The sequence below is a fragment of the Struthio camelus genome, chromosome 4 (genome assembly GCF_040807025.1).
Source record: "Struthio camelus isolate bStrCam1 chromosome 4, bStrCam1.hap1, whole genome shotgun sequence".
Lineage (NCBI taxonomy): Eukaryota > Metazoa > Chordata > Aves > Struthioniformes > Struthionidae > Struthio > Struthio camelus.
In genome coordinates, this window is record NC_090945.1 from 73,917,893 (window position 1) to 73,942,420 (window position 24,528).

Genomic DNA, 24,528 nt, shown 5'->3' on the forward strand with positions numbered 1-24,528 from the left:
AGAGACTGCAGCGGCATCTGCACTACTTTGGGCTAAACAAACTTACCAGAGAGGTACACTTCTGGAAGGACAAGCCAGGCCCTCAGGATTTGACCTGGACCTGATCGCAACTCGCACAGGGAAGCTGGAAGAGACAGTACAATTTTCCACAGTGATTGTGCGCCCATCGCTGAGTCTCTCCCAATAGCAGACATTCTTATACCCGCTCTCCTCCATCTCACCGGTCACTGTTCCAGACCCTGTTTCCAGCTGGGAACCTGTCTGCCATAAACATCCCATTTCAAGAAGATACTAAAAAAGACCCCTTTTTCAGAGAGTAGACAAATGAGAATCATTATCGTAAAAGCTCTATTACAAGGAAAAAAATTTATTGTTGCACTGATGTTTCTGCTGTTGACCTGAGATGAAGAGTCCTTAACACATGTCCAGGGTAGCACCCAGCCAGCTGGAGCTAAAAGTCCACTGATAGCTTCAGAAATTCAGCATCAAAATATGCAGTTTTCAAAATAAGGAAATCTTCAATAAAGGAAACCAAGATAATATGAACTATGAACCACCCTGCATATCTCATGCGTTTCATCTGTTTTTTTGAATAACTGACACGATTTAGTAGACAGCTGGCAAAATAATGAAGGAAAGAGGCCAGTAAAACTGTACAAAGCTAAGAGAAACTGCCTGGTACTAATTAGAAACAATGTGCAGTCTGATGACACTTTATAGACTTCAATTATCCTGCTCGGCAGGAAGGAACTTTCAAACATGTGGATGATGATTATTCTCCACTGGGATGTCATTTACAGTGCAAAGTATTAGAAACAAGGCCAAAAAATCAATTATAATCTTTGTAAATGAGCATATTCTTGATCCAAGGGATTAGTACTTCTGTGTGGAAACCGATTTTAAAAAGAGCCAGAAACTGATCTGACAAGGCAAAATAGGCAGCAGCCCCCCCCATACCTAATGGGCACAGAGGTAAACTTAAGGATCACTAAAACAACAACTTGTATATAAAGTACAAGAAGAGAAGAGTATTAATAGACGCTATGCCTAACAAAACAATGACTAACTCCACAGGCGAGATTCAAGGAGAGGCTTTCTTTTAGGCCAATATCCAGAAATACTTTCCATGAAAATCCACGGACCGGATTTACTTAGATGAGTAAGATATGCATACACTAGGCAGGAATACCAAATCAGATCTCTGCCTGTTTCTAGATTTTTCTAGTAAAAGAGAGAATAAGTATCATACAATAGCCAATGACAATGTTATTTCAGTTAGTTAGTATTTAACATATTAGTGCAAAGGATTAAGGATTTTACCCTGTAATCAAAGAAAAACAATATAATATGTAAAGATATAAATTATAAATGAAAAATACAAATCTAAAAATATAAAAATTGCCAGTGTAAAATGAAAAACACCTCAAAGGCTGTTTAAATAGATTGAAGGTTTTCTTCTTTCATTTACTGATTTTCAGACTACAAGTCTGCTACATTAGAAGATAAATTTAGAAGGTATGTGAAGACAGCCCTGAGTTTTATTCAAGAGCACATGGAAACACCAATGATCAATTGCAGAAAATAACTTGAAAATTTGCTAGGCACTGCATCGGAATCCCTAATCACAGGACAAAATCTGACAGTGTTAATGTGCACTTTTCAGAGAGCCGATACGACCAAGCACCATGTCTGATTTCAGAGGCAAAACTCTTACTTGTCTTTGTAAGGATGGACTAATGACCTACAAATACACTGCAGAACTTCAGGAATGTTTTGAAGGAGGAAGTAATGCCGATCGCAGGCTCCAGCTTGCTGAGTAATGCCTGAAGTGCACTATTGCTGTGCCGGATAGGTCGTCTCCTAGCAATTAAGGAGGTACTGACTTAAAGTGTTGGTTTGACCTTTAAAGCCCTTAAGCAATCTGGTAATCCAGCCGAGAGACCAGGCTCTCCGTGCACTGTGCCCTTCTTTCTTCTCGTTTTTTGCTTTTATAGTAATGATCAGAGAGAAGCTGTCCATCCCTCTCTGATGCTCTGTCCTTCGCTCAGACAGGACCTGGTCCTGAGAAACTCCTGTTCAAACTTCACAGCTCATTTCTCCTACTGGGCAGGAAACTAGGAGGACATGCTGAAGGAGTTGTATTAGGAAGTTACCACTCAATTTTGTAGTAGGCTGCTACACAGATGAGCAATTTTTAAATGACAGTATGAGAAAAGAACAGTCCATTGCTAGCTTTTACTGATTTTTATGGTTAAGAAATGGAAGATAGTCCACAGCATAAGATGAGATCCCAACCAACTATGTATAATCAAGGATGGCGGGCACTTTACAATCCCTGTTTCATTGCCATGGAGCATCATGGCTGTCACTGGTGACCCAGAAAAAGGAACTGCACTATATATTTAATATCATGTACTCCACAGCATTAAAATAAAGTCTGAATTTCAAATGAAAAGGAAAGATGACTAGCTTGAGGTAGGACGTCTACAACGGAATTTCTACAGCACAGCAGTCTCAGAAGCTATTTTCAGCAGTAACAACTACTTATTTAAGGAGAATCAGCGAGTGGCCACATTCCCTATTGTTAGGGATAACAAAGCTGGAACACCTCTAACAGGCTACCTACAGATTATTTCAGCTAAATACAGCTTTGTTATCAAAAAAGAAAAGGATTTTTTTCAACCTGACAGCACCACAAAAACACTCGCTCGCGCTGAATCACACATCAGGGAAGAATGGCGTTTATAATTTTCTGCTGGTTAAAGGCTCACTCTTGCTCACATTGAACTAAATGGCGCAAAACTCCCATTGATTTCAGATTGTCAGGAGACCTTAAGATACTAACAATCAGCACTCATTAATATGGAATTATCATAGTATAAAACATATTGACTAGTTGTTCTAAATGCTTTATCTTCATTCATCAAAACACCTACTCCAAACGAACAAAGACAGAAAACTGAAGCCAGTCCGAAGGTCATGCTGAACTGCAGTGACTGCTGATACACATGACGAGCAGTAGCAGCATAATGCATATTGCATCCTATCAAACCAATGGACATAATACCAAATAGAGAACACAGAGCAACCCCCCCAGCTGCTCAGCAGTTCAAGCTCTGCCTCAACCAGAAATATCCCCCACCTGTCCACACAAAACATGAAAAATCCACAAAAATAATTTCATACAACTGGCTGCTTATTTGCTGAATGCTTTTAAAAATAAAAGCTAAAATCAACTTGTGACTATAAAATGCTGCCGCTCCAGTAAAAAGCTCTTTAATTCCATTAGTATTCTTTTTGACTTAAGAAAAATAATTAGTGTACTATACAGGAGAAAGAGTGGTGAAGATTCTGAATTTAATTATATGAATGGTATTCCATATACACTTAATTGCATAGCAGTAACACAGCCACTTTCATTACTCTTTATAGCTTCAGATGCCCATTAGCACAATCCCTAAGGTTCCCTATGAATAATTAGATTAGGAAAGGGGGACTCTGATGAAACGCAATAGGATGTGATGCTGCTTATGAAACAGCCCATCTTGAATCCAGATGCTGACATGACAACATCATGAAGAGCTAATTTGCACATCCAAATTAATACCATCATGATGATAATATAAAAGAAAGATATGCATATAAAATGAGCTACAGAAAATAATGTCAAAAAGAACTGAGGTACATCTAGTATAAAAATACATCCTTCTGACATTTTAAGCCAGTTAGATAGGTGAAAATAGACAGAGTCATATTCATGGGGATAGCTGCTACTTAAGCAGGCTTTACTGGAATTTAATCCATTACGTGGCAACACATGGGCAAGCTGTTTAATAAATAGTTATACCCATCAAACATGTGCAGCATTCACATAAACAGGTAAATAAATTTCATTACAGTTTACTACACATCTGTTCTCATTTGATGCACTGAATGTTTTTGTGTGGTTTCATGCTTCAAAGATAGGTACCCTCAATAAAATTAGCAGTGACATATTTTTAGAACAGTCTCTACACCGGACACTCTATACAGAAAGGAATAAGGTTTTAAAGATATCTGAAAAGGAAGTCAGATTCCTAGATGTTTCTGAAGCTCCCATGACTTGTCTGCATATTTACTTGTCTGAATACTTGAGAAATCTCTCCTTCCAATCATTTTAACAGGGAATAATGGGATCTTCATATGAAGTGAAACTGTGCTTTTCTACTTCTACGGTTCTCCTTCATGTAAAGTTTCAAACACACACAAATGCATTGCAAGGCTTTACTACTCTTACACATATCTCAGAGGTCTGTTCTGCTTGTCACATTTTACAGTTTTTTTGTTTTTTTTTTTTTAATATGAACACATTTCAGGCTGACCGAAGAAATTATAATACTGCTAAAAGGATATGGCAGAAACAGAAAAGAAGGATAAAAGTGAACAGACAGGGCACAAGCAAGAGGCATAGTACTAGAGGCATAACATTAAAGATATGATAAAACAACAATTCGTGCAAGCAAAATCATTTGGAAATTTTCTTATGATTCAAGAGTAAGGAAAACCTCATGAAATGAAAAAGCATCATATTTAAAGCTGATAATAACAACATCCTATAAAATAAATACTTCATTTGGGAAGACTGAGTACCATTAAATATCACTAAGACAAGGAGGTCAACAGGATTCAAGTGAGATGTATGCATTTATGCGCATATCCACAGTTTCACTAATTATAACAGAAGTTGCAGTAACTGGAACAGAAAGATTAAAAAAAATTAACCCTATAGCCTCACAACAATCATCTCAACATTGAGGAAAATACGAGAAAAGTTTTTCTGTGCAAATGAGATCTACTTATGGGTAAACAGGATGCTAATAGTGGAAGAAGAGCAAACTTCTTGACTTTGCATTTGTGAAGCTATAATGCAACATGCATTAGTTTTCCATAGAATATTACATCTACTAGATGGGCAGCAAGAATTACAGGGAGATCCATTATTCATTTCTAGCAAAACACTCCCTTTTAAAAGAAGCTTAAAGTGCCAGCTTCTTCACCACCACATCCCAACAGTCTTTGCTTACTGAGATTGATCTAATACTATTTAAATCACTAGGAGTTTCTTCCAGGGATTTCAAGGGGTGCAATATCAGGACCAAAGTCTTCAAGCAGAATACGTTAACAAAACCAAAAATCAAATAACCAGCAAGACACACAGGCAACATGCAGTGCAGAAACATATGTGAGGCGCTAAGTGAAAGCTTTTATGTGTATATGAAAGCATTTTCATGAGCTTTTGCCACTGTAACCTTCATGCTTCCTGTACTTATCAGCATTTTGTTTGTCACTTCTTGCTGTGTTTTGTCTAAGGTGTAAGATCCTGGTGGCAAGTTCATTTTAATCATCTATAAGGCATCATGCACTTTTGTGGCACTGAAGTGATTAAATAACACAACACCTTTTATTTTAAGAAGGCACAACTCACTGATTTTAGTAGTGAGGTAGGCTAACCTGAGGCTGTCCTCTATTTGGGTCAGTACAAAGTAGTCCTTTATTTCAAAGGCCAAAAATAAAACAATAATATTTAAAAAGCTCCTGTGTGTCATCCTATAGCTAGTAGTCTCCTAAGCACCAGTGCACAAATCCACAAAACACCAGATCCTACAATCAGAGCTGTCATGCTACAATTTTTCCTCCTCCCAGGCTGCCTACCAGGCAGCTCTGTAATAGCACGTACAGTCATTTCTGTGGACTTACATACGGCAAATTCAGTGTGTTTTAGTTCCCTTATCCTCTGGTCTGCTTCCCTATTATTCTTCATTATGTGCAAAGGTTGGAAGTTCCACATCAAAACATGCTGATCCCGAAACACTGTCAGATGATTTAGGATGTTTTTGCCAGATAATGATTTCTGAAGTTACATCAGCCTAGATCTGTGTAATATTTTAGATACTGATAAGATATAACTTAAATCTCTGTATAATTTGATACATACATGTTTTATTGCTAACTCGTTTCTGTGAATTGGCCTTATATGAAACTTATTAATGACGCTAGAACTCATTAGAAATCAGATGATATGCACAATCTATCAAAATCCTAAAGAATACAGATATTTACTCAGGACTTGGTCTCAAAACAGAACACTACAACTCTTGGCATGAGAAAACGTAGGCAGGCAATTTCTGTGAAGTACTTTAATGTTATCTTATCCAAAAAATATAATAGATAATAAAGGGCACATAAAAGTTCTGGAACAGGCCCCAGGCTGCTCAGTATTTTCAGACTACAGCTAGACGACTGATGTCAACATGAAAGAAGACCACCAGCACTCTGGCACCTGTTATTTGTTTGGCAGACCTGAGATTTCACATGGCACAGATATAAACGTATTCTCTTAATATAACCGTTTTAAGCATTACCTTTTAAAGATACGTAAAGACATTAACAGAGCAATGAGAGAACAATGAAAGGTCAGTTTTACTGCTATCTCTGTTGTATCCATGCTGTGTTCTGGTCTTGCAAAAGTCTAGGAACTTTGCTCGGGAGCAACATTTACGCAGCGTTTTTTAATATAAAGAAATAACATACAGACAAGACCTTGCAATAAAGCTCATCATTCATTCCTCCTTGCTATTCTCTTTATTACCCTCATTAATATTGCTTTTCTGTCTCCAGACCTGAGCTTCCAAGTGCTTTCTCATCTTTAATTTCTCTCACCTGAATAGGCCCATGGGACTTATCACAAGGGTAACATTAAGTATGTTCATAAGTCTTTCCGGGATTTGTATCTATGCCTCTGGTATCTGAATTGTAGTGACCATAACTGCAGCTTTAATAATCCTTCTGTGGGCAACAATACCAAAAGAGATTCAAGTTTGCCTGGAATGGTGACACCGCTTTAGCCTACTGCAGTACATTCGCAGTTCTCAGCAGCAGAGATTGTTATCAAAAAAAATCTCTTGAGAATTGACAGGATTAAATTTTTACTGAAGCCCTGCTACCTAGATTTTATAGTTGCCTTAACATCATGCTCATTAGAGAGAGATGGTTATTTATCTTCTCAGGCTATCGATCTTAAAGAAAGTAACTTTAGGTTGTCAGATTATACTGCCCTGAAAAAAAAATCACAGAGTTTAAATAAAAAATGATCCAAATCAAACATGAGCTACTAGCTGTGGGGAAATATACTTATTGTGTCCAGCTCACATCTGTTTAAAGTACTAAAATGCAAAAGAGGAGCCATTTCAGAAGTCTTCAGCTAGATCTGGAATTTGAGGGAAAAAAAAAAAAAGCTGTGTCAGTTTATGAATTACAAGCTTAATTACATGTGGGATAAGACATTTTAAAACCCAAAGGATAAATGATTTGCTAAATGTCAGTATGCTCAGATGCCCACCAGCGAGCAGTCCCTCCTCTATTCCAGGGTTTCAGTGAAGACAACATATACGTCAGCCACAGTAGAAGAAACACAAACTAATGAAACTGTGTGTAAGCTGTAATTACACTGTCTCAGTGAATGGCACTTGGGGTATTGTGAACAGATTGTACATGTTAATTCACACAGGGCTTAATGAAGCATTCCCTGTTCTACAAACTTCACCACTTGATTTAATTAACCTTCATACCTATACATGCACTACCTACCAATCATAAATGTTGGAGAATCCTTAAATAAACTACAATGCTTTGGAGCTACACTAGTAAAATAAGAGAGGCTCAGCTTATGTTCAGTTTGGCAGTTCAAAAGTGAAACGCAAGCAAATTATGAGGTTCCTGGATGATAAAAACACATGTCAAATTTGGCCCTAAATCAGCTCTCCCAAACATAAGATCTAGCCCCTTAAAAGCAAGTTGCAACAAAGTAGAATCAAATCTTCCACAACAATAACATTTTCAAAGACTTCAGGATAACAGAATCAAGCCTTAAAATAATCTGAGAGGCTCTACTGTATGGAAGACTTGCAGATACTAAAAGTGATAGGGTGCAGAAAGAGCTAGGTAGCTAACACAGGCAGAAATGTGACTTAGGGTTTTAGGCACAGCAATGCCAAAGGAATACAGATATATTATATATGTGTGTGTCTGTGTGCGCGTGTGTGTAATTATATAGGATTTACCACCTCTAAAAACGTAAAAGACGCTTATCCTTGACTCAGATGTAGAAATCGTCTCAGACATCATGGCAGGACTGAGCAGCGTTTTTACACACACGCCTGTAGGCCTCACACTAATGCGAGCCTTCGTGTTATCCATCACCACCAGGGAAGGAGAACGCAGGGGGTCAGGTGGGCTACAATGAAATTGCAAACCATATCCTGCCCACAGGCTAGAAGCTCCCAATCCTGTCGTAAAGTTTAATCCACCTTCCTCTCTGGGCCCTGCCTATCCTGACCTGTGATTGCCCCAAGCCTTTTATTTAGGTAAGAACTAAAGTAGCAGGCTCTTCCGAAGCCGCAGAGGCGCGTTACTCGGCTTGACGGCACGGCCCCTGCGGGAACTCCCTGACCCGTGCCACGCTTAGACCAGCCTGTCACAACAGCCTCTTTAGCTCTGCAGTCCAAAATCACTCCAGAGTAACCCCCCCGAAGGAGCATTACACTACGTTCATGACAGCAAATCTGCATGAAGAGTAGTACTCTCTAATGCTGCGCTTTCCAGTCTTAGGTCAGCTCTGGGGCCTGGATCCCATTACTTCTTGGCTGTAGTCACTCATGGCAAGATACTGGGGCATTGCAAATCAGTGGGGTTTTCCTGTTGACCTCAAAGAGTGAAACACAGACCAAACACAACCACTCATTTCATATTTTTTTCCAGTAGGTTGCTTTCGACTGCTATATGAGTATAAATTCCCGGTCCAGAACTCGAGCCTAGATGTCTAGAAAAGAAAAAGCAGGTCCTGTCTATTTTCCTCCTTCTGGTGAGAACGAAAGGAAAAAGGGGCAGAAATTGCTGCCCCTGTACTGGGAGGGAAAACAAAGAAACAGACTGGCATCTCAGACGGGCATTTCCACGGAAGGGCTGCTCTCGGCAGGCAGGCCGCAGCTGAATTTACTCCACAAAGATGTAACAGCTGCATAAATGACAAAGCAGAATCAACACATCTCTGCTACCCTTCCCCCTACAAATCAAATTTGCATAATATGTACTTAACATTTTACTTCATTAAAAAATCAAGTTGGAATTACTTAATGCACAAATGAGAAAAGCATTCAGTATTGGTTTAGAGAATACAGGCTGAACTGGAGAAATATGAGCAAATGCTTCACAACAACAAAGAGCAAGGGAAAGCTGCGGTGATAATTTATGTCAATCTCCAAAGTCATTTTAATAGTATCTCTCACAAAAAATTAATCTGTGCAAGTTAGCAAGCATGACACAGAGGAGGAGAACCAGTGGACTGGATAAAAGTTGGCTGAGGGATAAAAGGGAAAGTTTGCCAGCCACAGAAAATGAGGACCTTGTCTGCATTTTAAAAAGTGAATTGCCTGTTTTTTGGTCCAGTCCTAAAGATTTACATTACAAGCAAAAGGAGTATAAATACCTTTCTACAAGCCTTTAAAGCAGCACCGATTCTTACTTTAAAAAGAACAAAACAAAACCACATAAAATAAAACACAAAAACCCACAACATTTATGGTTACATTCTATGTCACTCCAGGAGAGAAATTTCTAGGAGAGGGCAGGAACCTGTGTAATAGAGGCTATAAAATAGGATTTTGAATTAACCGAGAATTCAGCCAACCTTAACAACTTACACAGAAGGTACCAAATCTATCTTTTACTTCAATGGAGCTATGCTATTCACTTCATATGAGAATCTGGACCATCAATGTCATTTTGGCATAAAGGATAATAATAATTATATTTAGAATATACCCCTCCAAGGCACCATGCAAGATCACTCAAGCAAGTTAAAAACTCGTACTACGTGAAAATATTTAATATGTTATAAACCTGTATTTACTATTTTTTACTCCAGTTAAAATTTGCAGCCATTGTAAAACAATATAGCATTTTGTCTTACGCAATTTTATTGATGCAACCAAATAAACTGAATGATGCAAATGAATGAGTGTTGCTCACTACAAAGAACATACAGGAACGAAGCCACTCTGCCGCTAATTCCTCAAGGACCTGCCTTCACCTTTTTTAGTCTCTCCTTGACTCTCAATTCTTGGATCCCAGCAGCACAGTCATAATTTGAATCTCAGGATACTGATACAGAAAGAAATACCATAATGCCACTAAGTGCCACACTCCAGGGAGACCAGCGACACAAGGCAGAATGAGTGACAGTACGGTTGGTATTTAACAGTTTCAGCACTGTCTGATATAAAATATACTTAAGAGTCATCACGCTACTGTCATACTGGCAGATCACCCATCACCACTCAGGGTGGCCCAGCTTAACAGCAGGGATGCTGAAGGCCCCAGTGCAGCTCTGTCTCTTACCTTAGTGAAATTGAGACTAGTACCATCAACTCCCACCCCGGCAAAGTCGGAGTCCAAATCCTCTCAGTTCTCAAGTGCTTTCAACACTGGGCTAGTGTGCTGAAAGGGAGCCGGGCCCCTCTCCTCCTGCCACCATTTCCTCCTCCTCTTCCACAACATTACTGAACAAACCATATCCGAACCAGACAGCTCCACACGGAGTTCAGCCCTCTGAGGGAATTCGCTACAGGTCTGAACATAGCTAACAGCTCAAGACCCTCCATGCATTCAGGAGGAATTTGGGTACACTTCTGTCTCCAAAATTAAGTTAGAGCTGAGTGTCGTCTTCTTTAGGCCAAAGCACTTGTGACTCACATACTCAGGAAGCCCTGGGTTTCAGAACAGAAGCGTCAATTGATTTTTAGGACCCTCCAGAGGCCATGCAGTATTTGCGAACAGGCATTCTTAGCTGTTCTCTAAGACTTAGGCAACTATCAACCCTTTAAACTGTGTCCGAAGCTCAGTCTGAGCCAGTTGCTACCTGCACCGAAGAAGATAGAAAACTGATATATGATTCAGGATGGGGCAATCCTGGAAGCCCCATGCTTCCAGGACACAGTAAGGGAACAGGGCAGGATCTGGCCTTGCAGGGCTGTCTCCTTGCACTCTTCTGTCTTCCCTGCACAACTGACCCACAAACTTCTTTCTGTATTTTGTGTGGTGTGAAGAAGAGCAGGTTGCCATTACCCAACCCACAGGGCAAGGCTGCCACTACCACCTCACACACAGAGTTCGTTCAAGAGTTCACAGCTCTTCAAGGACACCAACAGCGGCCAGGCACCATGACAGGCGGCATTTGGCTATTCAGGCAGTGCTCAAATATCTTCTCTCCATCTCCCCGAGAGGGGAGCAAGCAGGCTGGCTGGCTGTGTTTGCCAAAGTATCCTTTCCCAAAGGATCCTTGCCAAAAAAAAAAAAAAAAAAAAAAAAGTGGTGATAAGAATTCTCATTTGAACTATTATTTTCAAAACTGAAGAATGCTTTTATGAACATCAACATGAGGAAAACCTAGGTTCCTTGTGGGGATCGCTTCCTCAACAGTCTGGAGTTCATGTCTCGTCTGGAATAGTGGAAGAGTAATAATATACAGAGTATAACCCTGGATTTGAAAGAATTTTGAACTCACTAAGTAGAGAATTAAGCTCACAGCATTTTTAACACCCTCAGATTCAAGTAACTGCAAAGAAAGAAACTATGCTGAACATCTGATTCATTAGTGTAAAGGCAGAGTTGACTGTTAAAGGTGAGGATAGTGTCCTCTCAAACAAAATCCTTACAAAATAAAACCTTACACGAACAATACGCCACAGCTCAAGTAACACAGAGAACACTGTGCTGTCTTCTGGTTTACAGTCAGACCCCTTTTAAAAGTCCAAAGCTGTAAAATAACTTATGGCCCTAATTCACTTGTATTTTGATTCTGTGACAAAACAAAAAGCCAATATAGCTGATATCTGCTTTCACAGCCTTACCTACAAACACCACCCCCCCTCTTTGGCAGTACAGTGGATCTTATCAAATAAATAAAAAAAACTTGGATTCCCCTTTATTTGCTGTTCCTGCACAATAATCATAGATGATAAAAAAACAAGCATTTTCTTGTTTTCCTAGGGCTCTGAAAAGTTAGGGGTCAGTGAACCAAGCTGCCCTCCATTTGCTTGTGTGCTACAAAAATAGACCTAGGTCTGTAACAGCCACATCTATATTGTATGCACAGCTTCAGAGTTCAACTGATTGGAGACATTTCTATGCTGGTCTTCAATTTGACGATACAAGGCATAGCAGAATAAAGCAATAGATTTGGAAAAGCTATTTATAGTGCATATGCCCCAAGGAGATATAGCTAATAACTAATTCATTTCACACCGCACATTTGAATGCAATATGAAAACTTCTCAGTTTCTTATCAGCACAGGAGAAAAGACCCCACTGTGGCTTTCTTTAAAATAATTAAGGATTCTTTACCAAAACATTTTAATCAAAGTAAGTCTCCACAGTAGTCATTTCTCTCCCTGCCTTATATCTTTTTCCTTAAGAGCTCCACGCCTGTTAAAGATTTGATAAAAGCAGTTCACAACATAGCAGTTTGCCAAGCTACTAAAAATGACACTCATTTTCCTAGATAACACATTTGTTTATCAAATGCTTTTCTACCAGCTGGATTAAAATGCAATATGCTATGGGTCCTATCAACAGGACAAATTGAACAATCTGCTAAAAATGTTCCTTGGGCAACGCAACTGGGACATCTGCATATGAGGAAAAGGTTTGGTGCTGGTTTAATTTGTTTTGTTGTAGGGAAAAAAGATCATTCAAGCGTTGTTCAGTGGACTAGATAGCTGAGTATTTTATTACAAATGATTAAGAACTAAACAACAGATAAAAAAAAGTAAAATAAGGATCTGAAGTCCCCAAGAGACATCAATAACCACACTGAGTTTCCCTCGTGCTGCAACTGCGGCAGAAACAAAGCAGCCAACAGACACAGTGCTCAGTGCAATGATAGCCTTCTAATTTCTCCACGCCCTCAAATCTTTGCTTTCTTTTTCTATTCTTCCACATGCTGATACCAGGTGTTATAACAGCTTGACTGCAATGAGAATGTCCTGGGAACAGTGAGGTTTCAGGAATACTAATGCCAAAGCTGTATCATAAATAAACCGGTAGGGGATGCTGCAAGGAGATCCAGCTGGTACTCGACAGGAGCTACTATTGTCATGGGACTGCACTGTGCAGTAGCAGAAACATAAGGGTCCTTGGGAAAAAAGGAAAATCAACGCTGTAGACTGAGCAAACAAAGATCCACTCTTTAACCTGGGACTTTATAATTCAAAGGCAAGTTTTTGTTAACAAGTTTTATGCTCAAATTGTAATTAATTGCTATATGAAACAATGTGAATTAACTCCTCCAATTTGTAATCCAGCGCCCCTAGGGCCCCTACTTTTTACTCAGTAGCATGACAACATCCTAATTTACTTTTACCGCAGCAGAAGCAGCATGAAAATTATTTAAAATACACATTAAACATAAAAGAACAACTAGATATTGTGAGCTTATGCAGTAATTTATTTAAGTTAAAGGTTCAGTGAAAATGCTGGGAAACAACAGGGAAGTATAAATACATGCACATCCTAATGACTAACACATAATTGCCTTTTTATTAAGCAATCTGGTATCAAAAGCAGTTACTTTATAGATGGGATGCTTGTTTTCAATTTTATCAGTCATAAAATATAATGGGTAAAACCTGGATAAACATATTCTCAGTCTCTAATTAAATTTAACAAAGAACATAGATCACCTTCAATATCCCCTAAGGGCTTTTAGGGTTTGGGCACTTTTTTCCTCTTTAGTAAAACATTCTGATAGCATTAGGAAGTACTAATCAGGTGACAGTGAACAGAATGAGACCTTTTCTAGCCTGTAAAAAGATGTACTACTTTGGATTTTTTGTGCGTTGCTTTTTTGGGGGAAATGGGGAGGAGCTGATTGGAGATTTGCTCATTTTTAGTTCAGGAGGGATTTGGGGACTTTTTTATTGCATTTGTGCCTTTGCTGTCTGTTCATTTCATTACATTTACCGTATTACATACATATTGTCCAAATGCTTTACATTCTGAATCATTGTATTAATCATTAAAGAAACATGTCCCCACTGCCCAGCAGTGAAGTAAGTATACTAACTACTCAGATTATTAAAGCAAGTTATCTAAATTACAATAAGAAAAAGCAGGTAAGTTTGTGAAGTATAGTTAGTTATATGGGGTTTAACAATAATTATTACATCAAATAATATCAAATGCTTATTTTTTAGATTTTACTCTGAGCTGGACCCTCAAAATACATGTTAACACATTAGCACACAAAGACTCCACTTTTGAAGACAGAAATCAGCTTAGCTGTTTAGATTCCTAAATATAAGGTACAACACCAGCTATTAAAAGTGATTGCCGCTTTTCAGTTTTCGCTCACATTGTATTTAACAGTTTGAAGAGCACTATGTGACAGCTAGTGATTCTATTATTCATGACTTCTGTCCATCAGCTCACTAGCAGAAGACTTTTTAAAGCTGTTATTTAAATTGATCTTTATTAATTGCTGTCCCAAAGTAAACTAGTTAATAGTTCCATTACACAAACAGGCAAAAAAATAAAACCCAAAATAGAAAAGAAACAAATACAAAAACCAAATAACTAATAATACTGGGTAAAAGCTTTTCTCTGTTTTCATCAAATGTAAGAATTATCTATATCCCCAAGGAAACTCCCAGAATTTCACTATTAAATCTTATAGCAAGGGAACAGCACAGAAGTATAAGCTGCCAAAAATGCAAGACTGTCAGTTATTAAACTATTCCACTTCTAAAGGAGAAGACTATAGTATTGCATAAGCAAATAAATCCAAGGCATGTGGCAGCACATCAGGCTTTCAGTCTCTTTGATTATGCAGTAGCGCTTCTGCTCTCATTAGCACCATCTCCACAGTACAGAAAAGTGAAAATACCGTTTGAAAGAGCAATAAGAGAAGGCTAAGAAGTGATCTCATCATGAAAAATATTTATAACCATTGCACTGGGAGGGAACAGGGTTACCAATCATCCTGCCTCCCTATGATGTACCAATACAGGACCCTGATGTGCCAGTATATCAGTGTGTCAGAAACAACCGGGGCACTATCTAATAGCAGCACTGCGAGCAAGCGTTCAATGATGTTTCAGTGCTGAGTGTACATTTAAGTTCACATCAGTATGCTGCTGCTGAAGAACCATCACTTCCACTGCTAACCACGTTTGCTACATTTTTAGATAGGAAGGCAGTGAGAAAATGAACCACTACAACAGCAAACACCGTGCAATACAGTGTTGTATGCACTTCTCAGATAGACGAGGGAACAATAACAACTGCCTTCTGCCTGCCCATTGTTGTGAACAACTGAAGCCTGATTTTGAATCCCTCCGTTGTGCTAAATTCAAGCTCTAGCTGTGAATTTCAATGAGATTTAAAGCTCTGCTTATTCCTGGTTTTTGCCCTATTTCCCATGCTGCACCAATGTATCAATATGACAAATCCCTTAGGCCCATTTGTTAGGGAGACCTCTGGGGAGTCCCTGACGATATGGACAGCTCTTTCTAGGTGGGCTAGATGTACCTGCTGCATTAAATCCTTGCCTGTAACTCTTTTACCTACATAGAATCCTTTTTAATAGTTGAAAATGCAAATCAAATTTTATATGATTCGGTGCATCACTCTGCCCCTAAACTTTTCTTTCTGTCATTTTTCTCTTTACATGTGTTTCTTACATAGCAGCAAAATCACCCCTCTCCAAAAGCGACTGTTAGAATTTCTCCACTGAACACTTCAAGTCTGCATCCTCTCTCTTGCTTCAGATATTCATTTTCACCTCTTTGTGCTCAAAAGCTAGAGCTAATTATTTGATATTATTTGCTCTAACTCCAGCTAGTATCTAGCTGGGGTATCTTTAGTGTCACGCAAGTGTTCAGTTATATATGAAAACCCTCATAATAAATTAAAAATATTGCAGTCAAACTCTTAAAAATGATGAGATATAAGAATCAAAACTGTTGCAACAATTTTAATATACCTTTCTATACATTTATCTCCTTCACTGAATGACCATGGAACTAAAGAAAAATTAGTTTGCTTGCAATTAAAAATCGTAACATCTGACATAAAAATAACACGGGCAAATTGACAACTTTTCCTAACCTTTGGATACTTGACTTTAATACACGTATTTTTCATCTCACATTAAAAATATCCCTGGGTCTCAATTATACCCAAATTCTACAGTTAGTTACTGTATAAGCCCTTTACTTCATTAGCAGGATTTAAAAACTTAATCTTCAGCATTTTACCACTGTTACAGACCTATCTATACTACCAGATACCTGTCATCCCACAACAGCCCTATTCTTGATGAGGTGTGTGGTTAAGGAGAGCCTGACCCATCCCCTCCTCTCTGCTTTATCAGAAGCTACCAGATAGCCTGTCCGCAGGCTATAGTACTTCCACAGCTTCCTTTGCAAGCCCCCTGGTACTTCCAGCACGGGTGCTCACTGTTGCAATTGTGGTACTAAGAACCCCTCTCCAGGACTTTCCTGTTCAGAAGATATTTTGTTGATAATGAGAATTTTCCTGAAGACTGCAAATAAAAGGAGAAGCGTGACACTTCTTTATAACCTAAAATTACCATTAAATAATATCAGAATTTCCTAGAACAAAGAACATGAAATTACCTCACCCAAGTGTTTTGACCTGCCAACTGCTGAAATCTTTGCAAGCAATAGACAAAAGGACTTACAAAAAACTCTGGGGACGGAGAAGGAAGGTAAGTATTTGACTCAGACCACTACAGGCCAGCTGTATGTCATGATAGATGGTTTCATAATTCAGCAAGCAAAGATGTACTTATCTTCCTGTTCCACTAATAAAACGCACAGAAAACTACCATGTGCCAAAGGTGTGACCTGTTGCTATCAACTGAAAAGATCAACATATTCTTCAATTATTTGCTGTGCTGCAATAATTAAACAGGAGATTTATGGGAACCTTTCATTAACCTCTTGGCAAGTACATACATTTTGAAGAGTTGCATTGAAAAGGGTAACCATTTGCAGGCCAACTCTGCAAGGCTGAACCCCAAAGACATTCATTCTTAAAAGTTAATATACTTCTGTCGGACAACAGAAACCAGGTTTTATGTAGCAGCTTGAAAGCCACGTGCGATCCAAATTTTTTTGTGTGTGATCTACAGGCTTCTTAATTGTGGTCATGCTCAACATGACCAGCTGATCGTTTAGATGGTAGGGGCTACAGGATCTCCCTCAGCAGGCCCTGGACATTCACAGAGGGCCAAAAGTGCCAGCCAATCTGAGCCCACAACTGCCCACTCCAGACTCCAGCTGCTCTCCCAGCCCTTTCTAGTACTTTGTGCACTGGGGACAAGCCACTGGAAGACTTTGTATCTGGGCACAGCAGCAAGATAAGGTAAAGCTCAACATTTATGATGAAGATGGAGGCAGGAAACTGCCACAGCTCAACATGCAGTATTAAGAAACTCAGAAGACACAGCCAGGAATCATTCCTCCCATCTTTGGAAAAAAGGAATAAGAGCTCTGAAGTCTTACAGGATTCCTATTCACTGTCCAAACCATTTACAAATCAAAATTTTAATAAACTGTGCAATTGGATTAATACTCAATGTCACACTCAGGTAAGACAATAAAAAATGTTTCATCTATCTTACATTTTAGATCTCAGGGACTATCCAAGCACAGCAATATATTCTATTGGATACCAGAGGAAGTCTTTTAACATGGGGACCATGTGGAAAAAAAAAAAAAAAAAACTGAAACTGGCAGTGACCTATGTTAATAAAGTTATCTTCCCTATCATTCAGAAGAGACACAGGTAGGAGATATTTCCATATAAAACAAAAGCAAAGAGAAATTCTAGCCTCAGAAAGCAGGCCAGTTGGCACAGATTGCTTGCTCATTCCCACAGTTAGATAAGATACCAAAGCTGATATAAAGAAATCTAATTATTAAATATCATTTAGAATAGTACTTTATTATCTATTTTTCTTTTGTTAACACAGCTGTTATTTTACAGTCGAAACCTGTGTTTCGTTAGAACAGAATGTTTCCATTTTATGAGTGCTGAGTATGCAAAGGAAATTACAAAATATATGTCAAAAAGGAGGCCAATTTTTGTTTTAGATTTTCTCTGTTTCTTTTCCACAGGTGATAAAACCAAATAAAGTTGTGTTGCCAGCAGTCCCACTGCGCTCTGGCCACTGAAGACAAGTTTTTAAATCTCAGGAGTGGGTAAGTTCCCCACCAAGCTGCAAACTTGCAAGGAGCTGGCAACATCATATGCCAGAGCCAGGCCAGGAGTCTCTTTCAATTAACTTTTTTGAGTGCTTTTACTAAGGGACAGATAGTGAAAAGATAGCCCACAACAATGGGGACAAACCATACGGTCACAACTACTCAAAAAGCAACAGAATCAAGAGTCAAACGAGATCAAAAAAGGTTAGTATACATGACTGTACCTTGGTCTATCATTTGGAAGATATAATTTATCAGTGCAAGCAGTGCAGCTTGTCTACTATATTTAGGGCTAAAACCAGATGGATTCAGTCAAGGAAATCTGAGGATTCTAGATGCCACCAGAGTCGCCTTGCGCACAAGCTTCCTTACAGCTTTCCCTAAAAAACAAAGAAATTCAAGACAAAAAAAAAAGGTGAAAACTTTCCTCATCTAAGGATAATTTTTCAATCAGGAACAAAACTGTTGACCTGTAAGCAATGCAGGCACCTTGTTCTCCCAATCACTTTCAATAACAGAAAAATAATTCCTTAACGGAGTTTTCCCAGGCTTACAGGACAAGAAAGGAAATCACAGGCTGTAGCCCAGATCTCTCCAGCTTCTATACTCACTTCCACCAGTGAGTCATTAGCTGAAACTCAGGAGAGTTTCCCCTCTCATCCTCCTAACCCTACAGGACTAGAGAGTATTTCTAGAATTACCAGGGAGGTGCTGAGAGCTCAGTCCTGATCTAAGTCAGCAAAATAATTAAGTACCTTGAAATTGCTTAGTGTGAAACCCTTCATATAGCTATCAAGGGGAGTCAACTCAGATTAATCAGTTTACTCTTTATCAAGAACAGTTCAACAGAAATGACTGCTGAAGCAGGGTTTTAAGAAGCATTAACTACTTCAGTCAATAAATTGAAAATAGACCCCAGAACATCAGTCTACAGGATCTAGAGAACAGGTGCTCTTTCATTTTGAATGGAATTTGGGATCTGTTAACAAAAGAAAAAGTGATAAGGAAAAAAAAAATCACACAAGCACACAAGTAAAATGCTCTGCTTCAGAGAACAACCTGTATCTCTGTGTTCAGAACATAAGCAGGTGAGGTTAAGGAACCCATTTTATATTAATATTGATATTCAAGGCAGAGCAGCCCCAAATATCAGCTCCTCATCCCAACAATACTATCAGGTCCATTTAGCATCACAGAGAACAACCTTACAGATGCTTATGGAAATATACTCTCCATTTTAATTTGTATTTTTTACTTTTCTTCAAATACCTTTCTTTTTTTTTTTTTTTAGAGGGAGATACATTGGAAAGTAAATAAATGCAAGTACTGAATAAGGAAAAAAAAGAAATGTATTATCCATGCTAGGATGATTTCAGTGCTTATTTACACATGCTTATATTTAAATTCGCAGAGCTTTGAAATTCAGTAAGATGAAGTGCTGTATCAAAGCAGTCTTCTTTACAAAGGCATTTGTCATTATGAGAGTCCAGTCCAGACAACCTGTTCAACTTACGTCACTCAGGTGTGTGCCTGAACATAGCTTACTCATGAAATAAGAGTTTTCTTTCTACTTTTTGTACCATTAAAAGCAGTACTTTGAATAAACCGTGAGTACTTTGACTCAAACCCACAGTATTCTTGCAATGGAAATGGGGCAAGTCCTCTGCGTATGTAGACCATCATAACTCTTATCATTTCCAAAAGCAGCAGAGCTATGATAATTTACACCAGTAGGGGAGTGGTATATATCACTACTAAAATAGATCCAGTAAGAGTAATGAAAAATTTTGTGTATACAATATGTGAAAGGTAAAAAAGAAAAAAGAAAAGAAAAGAAAAGAAAAGAAAAGAAAAGAAAAGAAAAGAAAAGAAAAGAAAAGAAAAGAAAAGAAAAGAAAAGAAAAGAAAAGAAAAGAAAAGAAAAGAAAAGAAAAGAAAAGAAAAGAAAAAAGAAAAAAGGACATACATCAAACTGTCTCTTAGAATGAAAGATCAGTGCACCCAGTGTTCTTTACATAACCAAAGTAAAGTACACTTCCCATCTCCTATACTGCATGTTCCTTAAAAAGACAGACTGGTAAATGAAATCCCATCCCTCATGACTTGCCTTACAAGATAGGTGGCGAGCAGACAAGGGCAATTATTAATCAAATTTCTAAATGAAAGCCCATAGGAATATATCTAAAGTACTTAAGATGTGAAATCAATAGCTACTAAAATTAACATCTTCCATAGAATTTCTTGCAAAGGTATTAACATGCAATGGTCACTGCAGAAAATACTTTCAAGTCCTTGAATATTCTTGTCCACTATCACATAGCAAGCAACTATGCAAGATCTTTTTCAGTTATACTTCTGTAATTTCACTGCAATACATTTGTTGAGGTTTTCCACTTTTATATTTGAAATCTTCACCCCTTAATAGACTCCAATACACTACATTCCAGTCACCGAGTGAAATCCTGGACCAAAGATATTAATCATCCCTTGAAGAATATTGGCAATGTGCTTATGATGATTTCAATTTCATAATCATTATCAAGATGCTTTCCGCGGTATTTTAATATCCGCAGTGTAACAAACTAGCATTACTTTTCAGCACTGTTCTGTATACATTTTGAATACAATCCACCAAAATGCTCTGTCTGATAAGAACAACTCTCATTCTTTGCTCTCCCTCCTGTGATTACAAATTTATTTCTAGATAGAGATAAGAACCAATGTAAAATAGCCCACATTTACTATACTGCAAAACTATGTGCTATGCTGTACTGCTGGCCATTAGGACAGGTCTTTTAACTTCATATATAACTCTTAAAAATAATGGAAAGGACACTAGTAAACAGCTCATCTGAAAACACCAGGAGATAAAAGATCAGTGAACTGTACCATTAAAATTCACTGACTGCAAATGTAGATACACTTAAAAACTATACCTCTTGGAAGCATCATTATTATGTGCTAAGATATCCAGTGACAACTAAGACATGTGAAACACTACATGCATTAAATCTGGCCATCCAAAATCAAAAAAACTCCACACAAAGATCTCTTGATCCATGCAGATTCTTCTAGGGTCTTCACTGTACTGAAAGAAGTGGGAGTTTGTCCCATGGGTGTATGTTTAAAGCATGGATTTGACGTAAATAAAAATTACGACTGACCTAAAAAGAATTTAGCCTCTTTAAGCTAAATAGTCAATAGGGAGCACTCCGTGTTCCACTTATTAGGAAGCAGAAATCCCAGTGCAATATATTAAGGCTTACAGCTTCCTGTAAACAAGGAAGAGTTTTACTCTTCCTGTCTTTGCTGCTCTGTTCCATTTTTTTCTTCATACTATCTTAGAAGATGGATTTTTCATTCTGTTTGAAATAAGCTGACACTCATTGTCCTCTTCATCTGTTGCAAAGTCATGTACCATATACTTAGAAACCTGCAACTCCTGAATATCACAGCTAACTGCTTCACTGTGTCGGTGGCGTGTACACAGCATGTTGAGGTTTATGTGGATGTTACGTGGTAGCAAGGAATCCAAACACTATAGTGGAGCTACTACAGAGGGAGAAAGGCTTCACCAGGTTCATGCTCTTTGCCAGCATCAATTCAAGCCTCTCCAAGATTCAACTTCATCACCCAGTTATTATTCTCAGCCAAATCCTTGATAACTACGAGGTAGTTTTGTTCATATTCAGTGAGAGCATAAGAATCACTTTTCACTACCAGCATTTTAGTCCACCGCAGGTCCTTATCGCTCCCATGGCAAAAGAGAAGGGGTACCACCCATAAGGGCATTGCAAATGAAAAGGCAAGCTCTCACGACACTTCTGCGAACAATAAGCAAAGGCTTCTGGAGAAGATCATGCGATCAACTGGGAGAGGATTGTGCCAGTGTATTGCACGGAGTACACAGACAAAAAGCATTCCTAGAGTAAATCTTTGTCTAGTTATTTCCCAATTCAAATATACTTTTTCACATACTCACTGCTACTAGGTGCACAGACTAAGCTTTTGAAATCCTATCCTTTATTATCTAGCATTGCCTTTTACAAGCAGTGATTTCTAAACTGAAATGAAGGAGGTTTATTTGTGGTAAAGCCATGACTACAGAAAGCTTGTATGGAAGAAGCAATATCTTTTGTTAGACCTGGTGGCACAGTGGCAGCCAGGGTGGAGAGGAGAACAAGCGTATCTTCAAGAACACAAGACCTTCTGAAAACCTGTAGAGGCTTTGTCCTCAGAAGCCCCCTCTCTTTTTTTGTTGTCTTAACAGAAGATGTTACCTGTCTAAATACCTCGCCTTTCTTTTATTATTGCAGCTACCCATCAGCACTATTAGGACTTTAAAAGTATTTTGGCATTAGCTAACAGTCTTCCAGAATTTTCTGATTAGCCAAAGGGTAAAATTGAGATGGCAAGCAGCACAATCTGGTAAGCTACCACTAGCAAGTAATATTCTGTCAAAAATATAATACCATTTAGTAACATAATGAAAGACAAGTGAGGACTATGTGCTGCAGTACAACCAAAACAGGTCACAGGATAAAAATACTTGATAATTTTTTAGCCAGACATTACTGGAGCCTTTGAGATGATAAAGCAAACAGAGAATTTAGTTCACTGCTTCAATTTTTATCATCGTCCTGAAAATTTACTATTGCTATGGCCACTATTACTGCATTTACTTAAAGACTACAGCACATACAATTTACACTGACTGCCATAAATATTTTCTTAAAATGTGAATTCTGTTGTTCTCCCAACCTCTGCAGATTTTCAAGCCAACAACAGCTGCTCTTTTGATTACAGCTCTAGTGCTGTGTGACCGATCTCTTATTCTGGGCTGAAACATCAAAAAAGCAAGCCGATTGGTTAAAAAAAGCTGACTACCATAGCAACTGACTTGCAACCTTGCTAACATGCAGTAAGGATTTTTTATTTAAACAAGAGCTACAAGGTGAAGATGCTAGGCCAAAAGCAGATCCGGTGTAAGATTAACAGTTCAACAAAGTTACAAAAAAGTTGCTTAACTCCTATCCAGTCTTTCCCTCATAATACCTTTTGATTGTAAAGGGCAGCAGCAAATCTTCAGATTGTTATTAAAATATAGTTAAGTGAACAAGAAAAAATCTGTGCTACAGTATTGACTCTGCATATGTGTGTATATATATAAACAATGCAGACTCTTTGCAAAAACAAACAGGATTAGATGTTGCAAAAACAAGTTATAGAAACAACTGAAAAATAATAGAGCTTGATCTTCCGTTTTAATTAATAATTATATCACTCCATGGTTTAAAAAAAAAAGCATTAAAAGTTCCTAAAGAAACATCTCAAAAAATATTTAATATTTCATTGGCCAAGTCAGTGGCATGTTAAAGTAGCCAAAATATTAGCAAAGACAATCTCTAAGGACTTCATCAGGTCTACAAGGAATACACTAGAAGAGCCACATTGCTCTAGGATAACACTAAGAGTCCTTGTGTTTCCGGAAAGCACAATGCTCTCCCACGGAGCTGAAAAATATAACTCTCAAGTCTGCTTTGAAGAACATGTCCCCATCTGTCCTGGGGGGGCGCTGCATTGCACAGTGAAGAATTAACGGTCCAATCTCTTCTCCACCATGTTTGGGATGGCTTGTACAGAGATACTATTCCACTGCATACTAAGGACTTCAAGGACTTGCACTGTGGTTGGCTTCACAGGACAGCAGAAAAACAGATTTGTCATTCTCTGGACATCCATTAAAGGTGGAATCCAAAAACCTCCTATGAAGTGACATATCAAGTCAAGAGGACCAAGTATAAAACAAGCAGTAAAACCATCTAAACTGCTTTTAATGTTAGGACTAATTTTGAAGCTAAAGAAATATGAGTTAAGTTCTTCATTCTACAGTATCAAATTAAGCTACTTGACCTTGACAAGTAACATTCCTTCTGACCTCTTAGTGACATTAAGGAGTGCTATAAGTCACGCACACTTATGAAAATCCAAAGACTTGCTGGTAGTCTAAATGTGGGTTTGATGGGGGAGACAGAGGAAGGAAGGTCTTACTTCAGGTTCCCAAATCTCAAAATATTGGCCTGACCCTATGAATGAAATAATGAACAATAAAGTTAATTTTTTTAATATTTTGGATCTAACAAGAATTGGCCACAAAATTCTTGAGCTCTTTTGCCCTTCACGATAAGGCAGTTTCACAGTGAGT

General features: G+C 38.3%; 1 protein-coding gene across 11 annotated transcripts in view; it reads right to left on the reverse strand.

Annotated features, from left to right (window-relative positions):
- PPP2R2C (protein phosphatase 2 regulatory subunit Bgamma) overlaps nucleotides 1–24,528 on the reverse strand; it is a 198,934-nt gene that overhangs the window by 73,090 nt on the left and 101,316 nt on the right. For 4 of the 11 annotated variants that reach the window (XM_068943411.1, XM_068943412.1, XM_009686232.2 and 1 more), the window contains one exon: nucleotides 18,548–18,703. The exons of the other annotated variants lie outside the window; for them this stretch is intronic. In XM_068943411.1, the coding sequence (XP_068799512.1) occupies nucleotides 18,548–18,560 (13 nt within the window). In that variant the 5' untranslated portion in view covers nucleotides 18,561–18,703. The remainder of the gene's footprint in view (nucleotides 1–18,547; nucleotides 18,704–24,528) is intronic. 11 annotated transcript variants of the gene reach the window in all.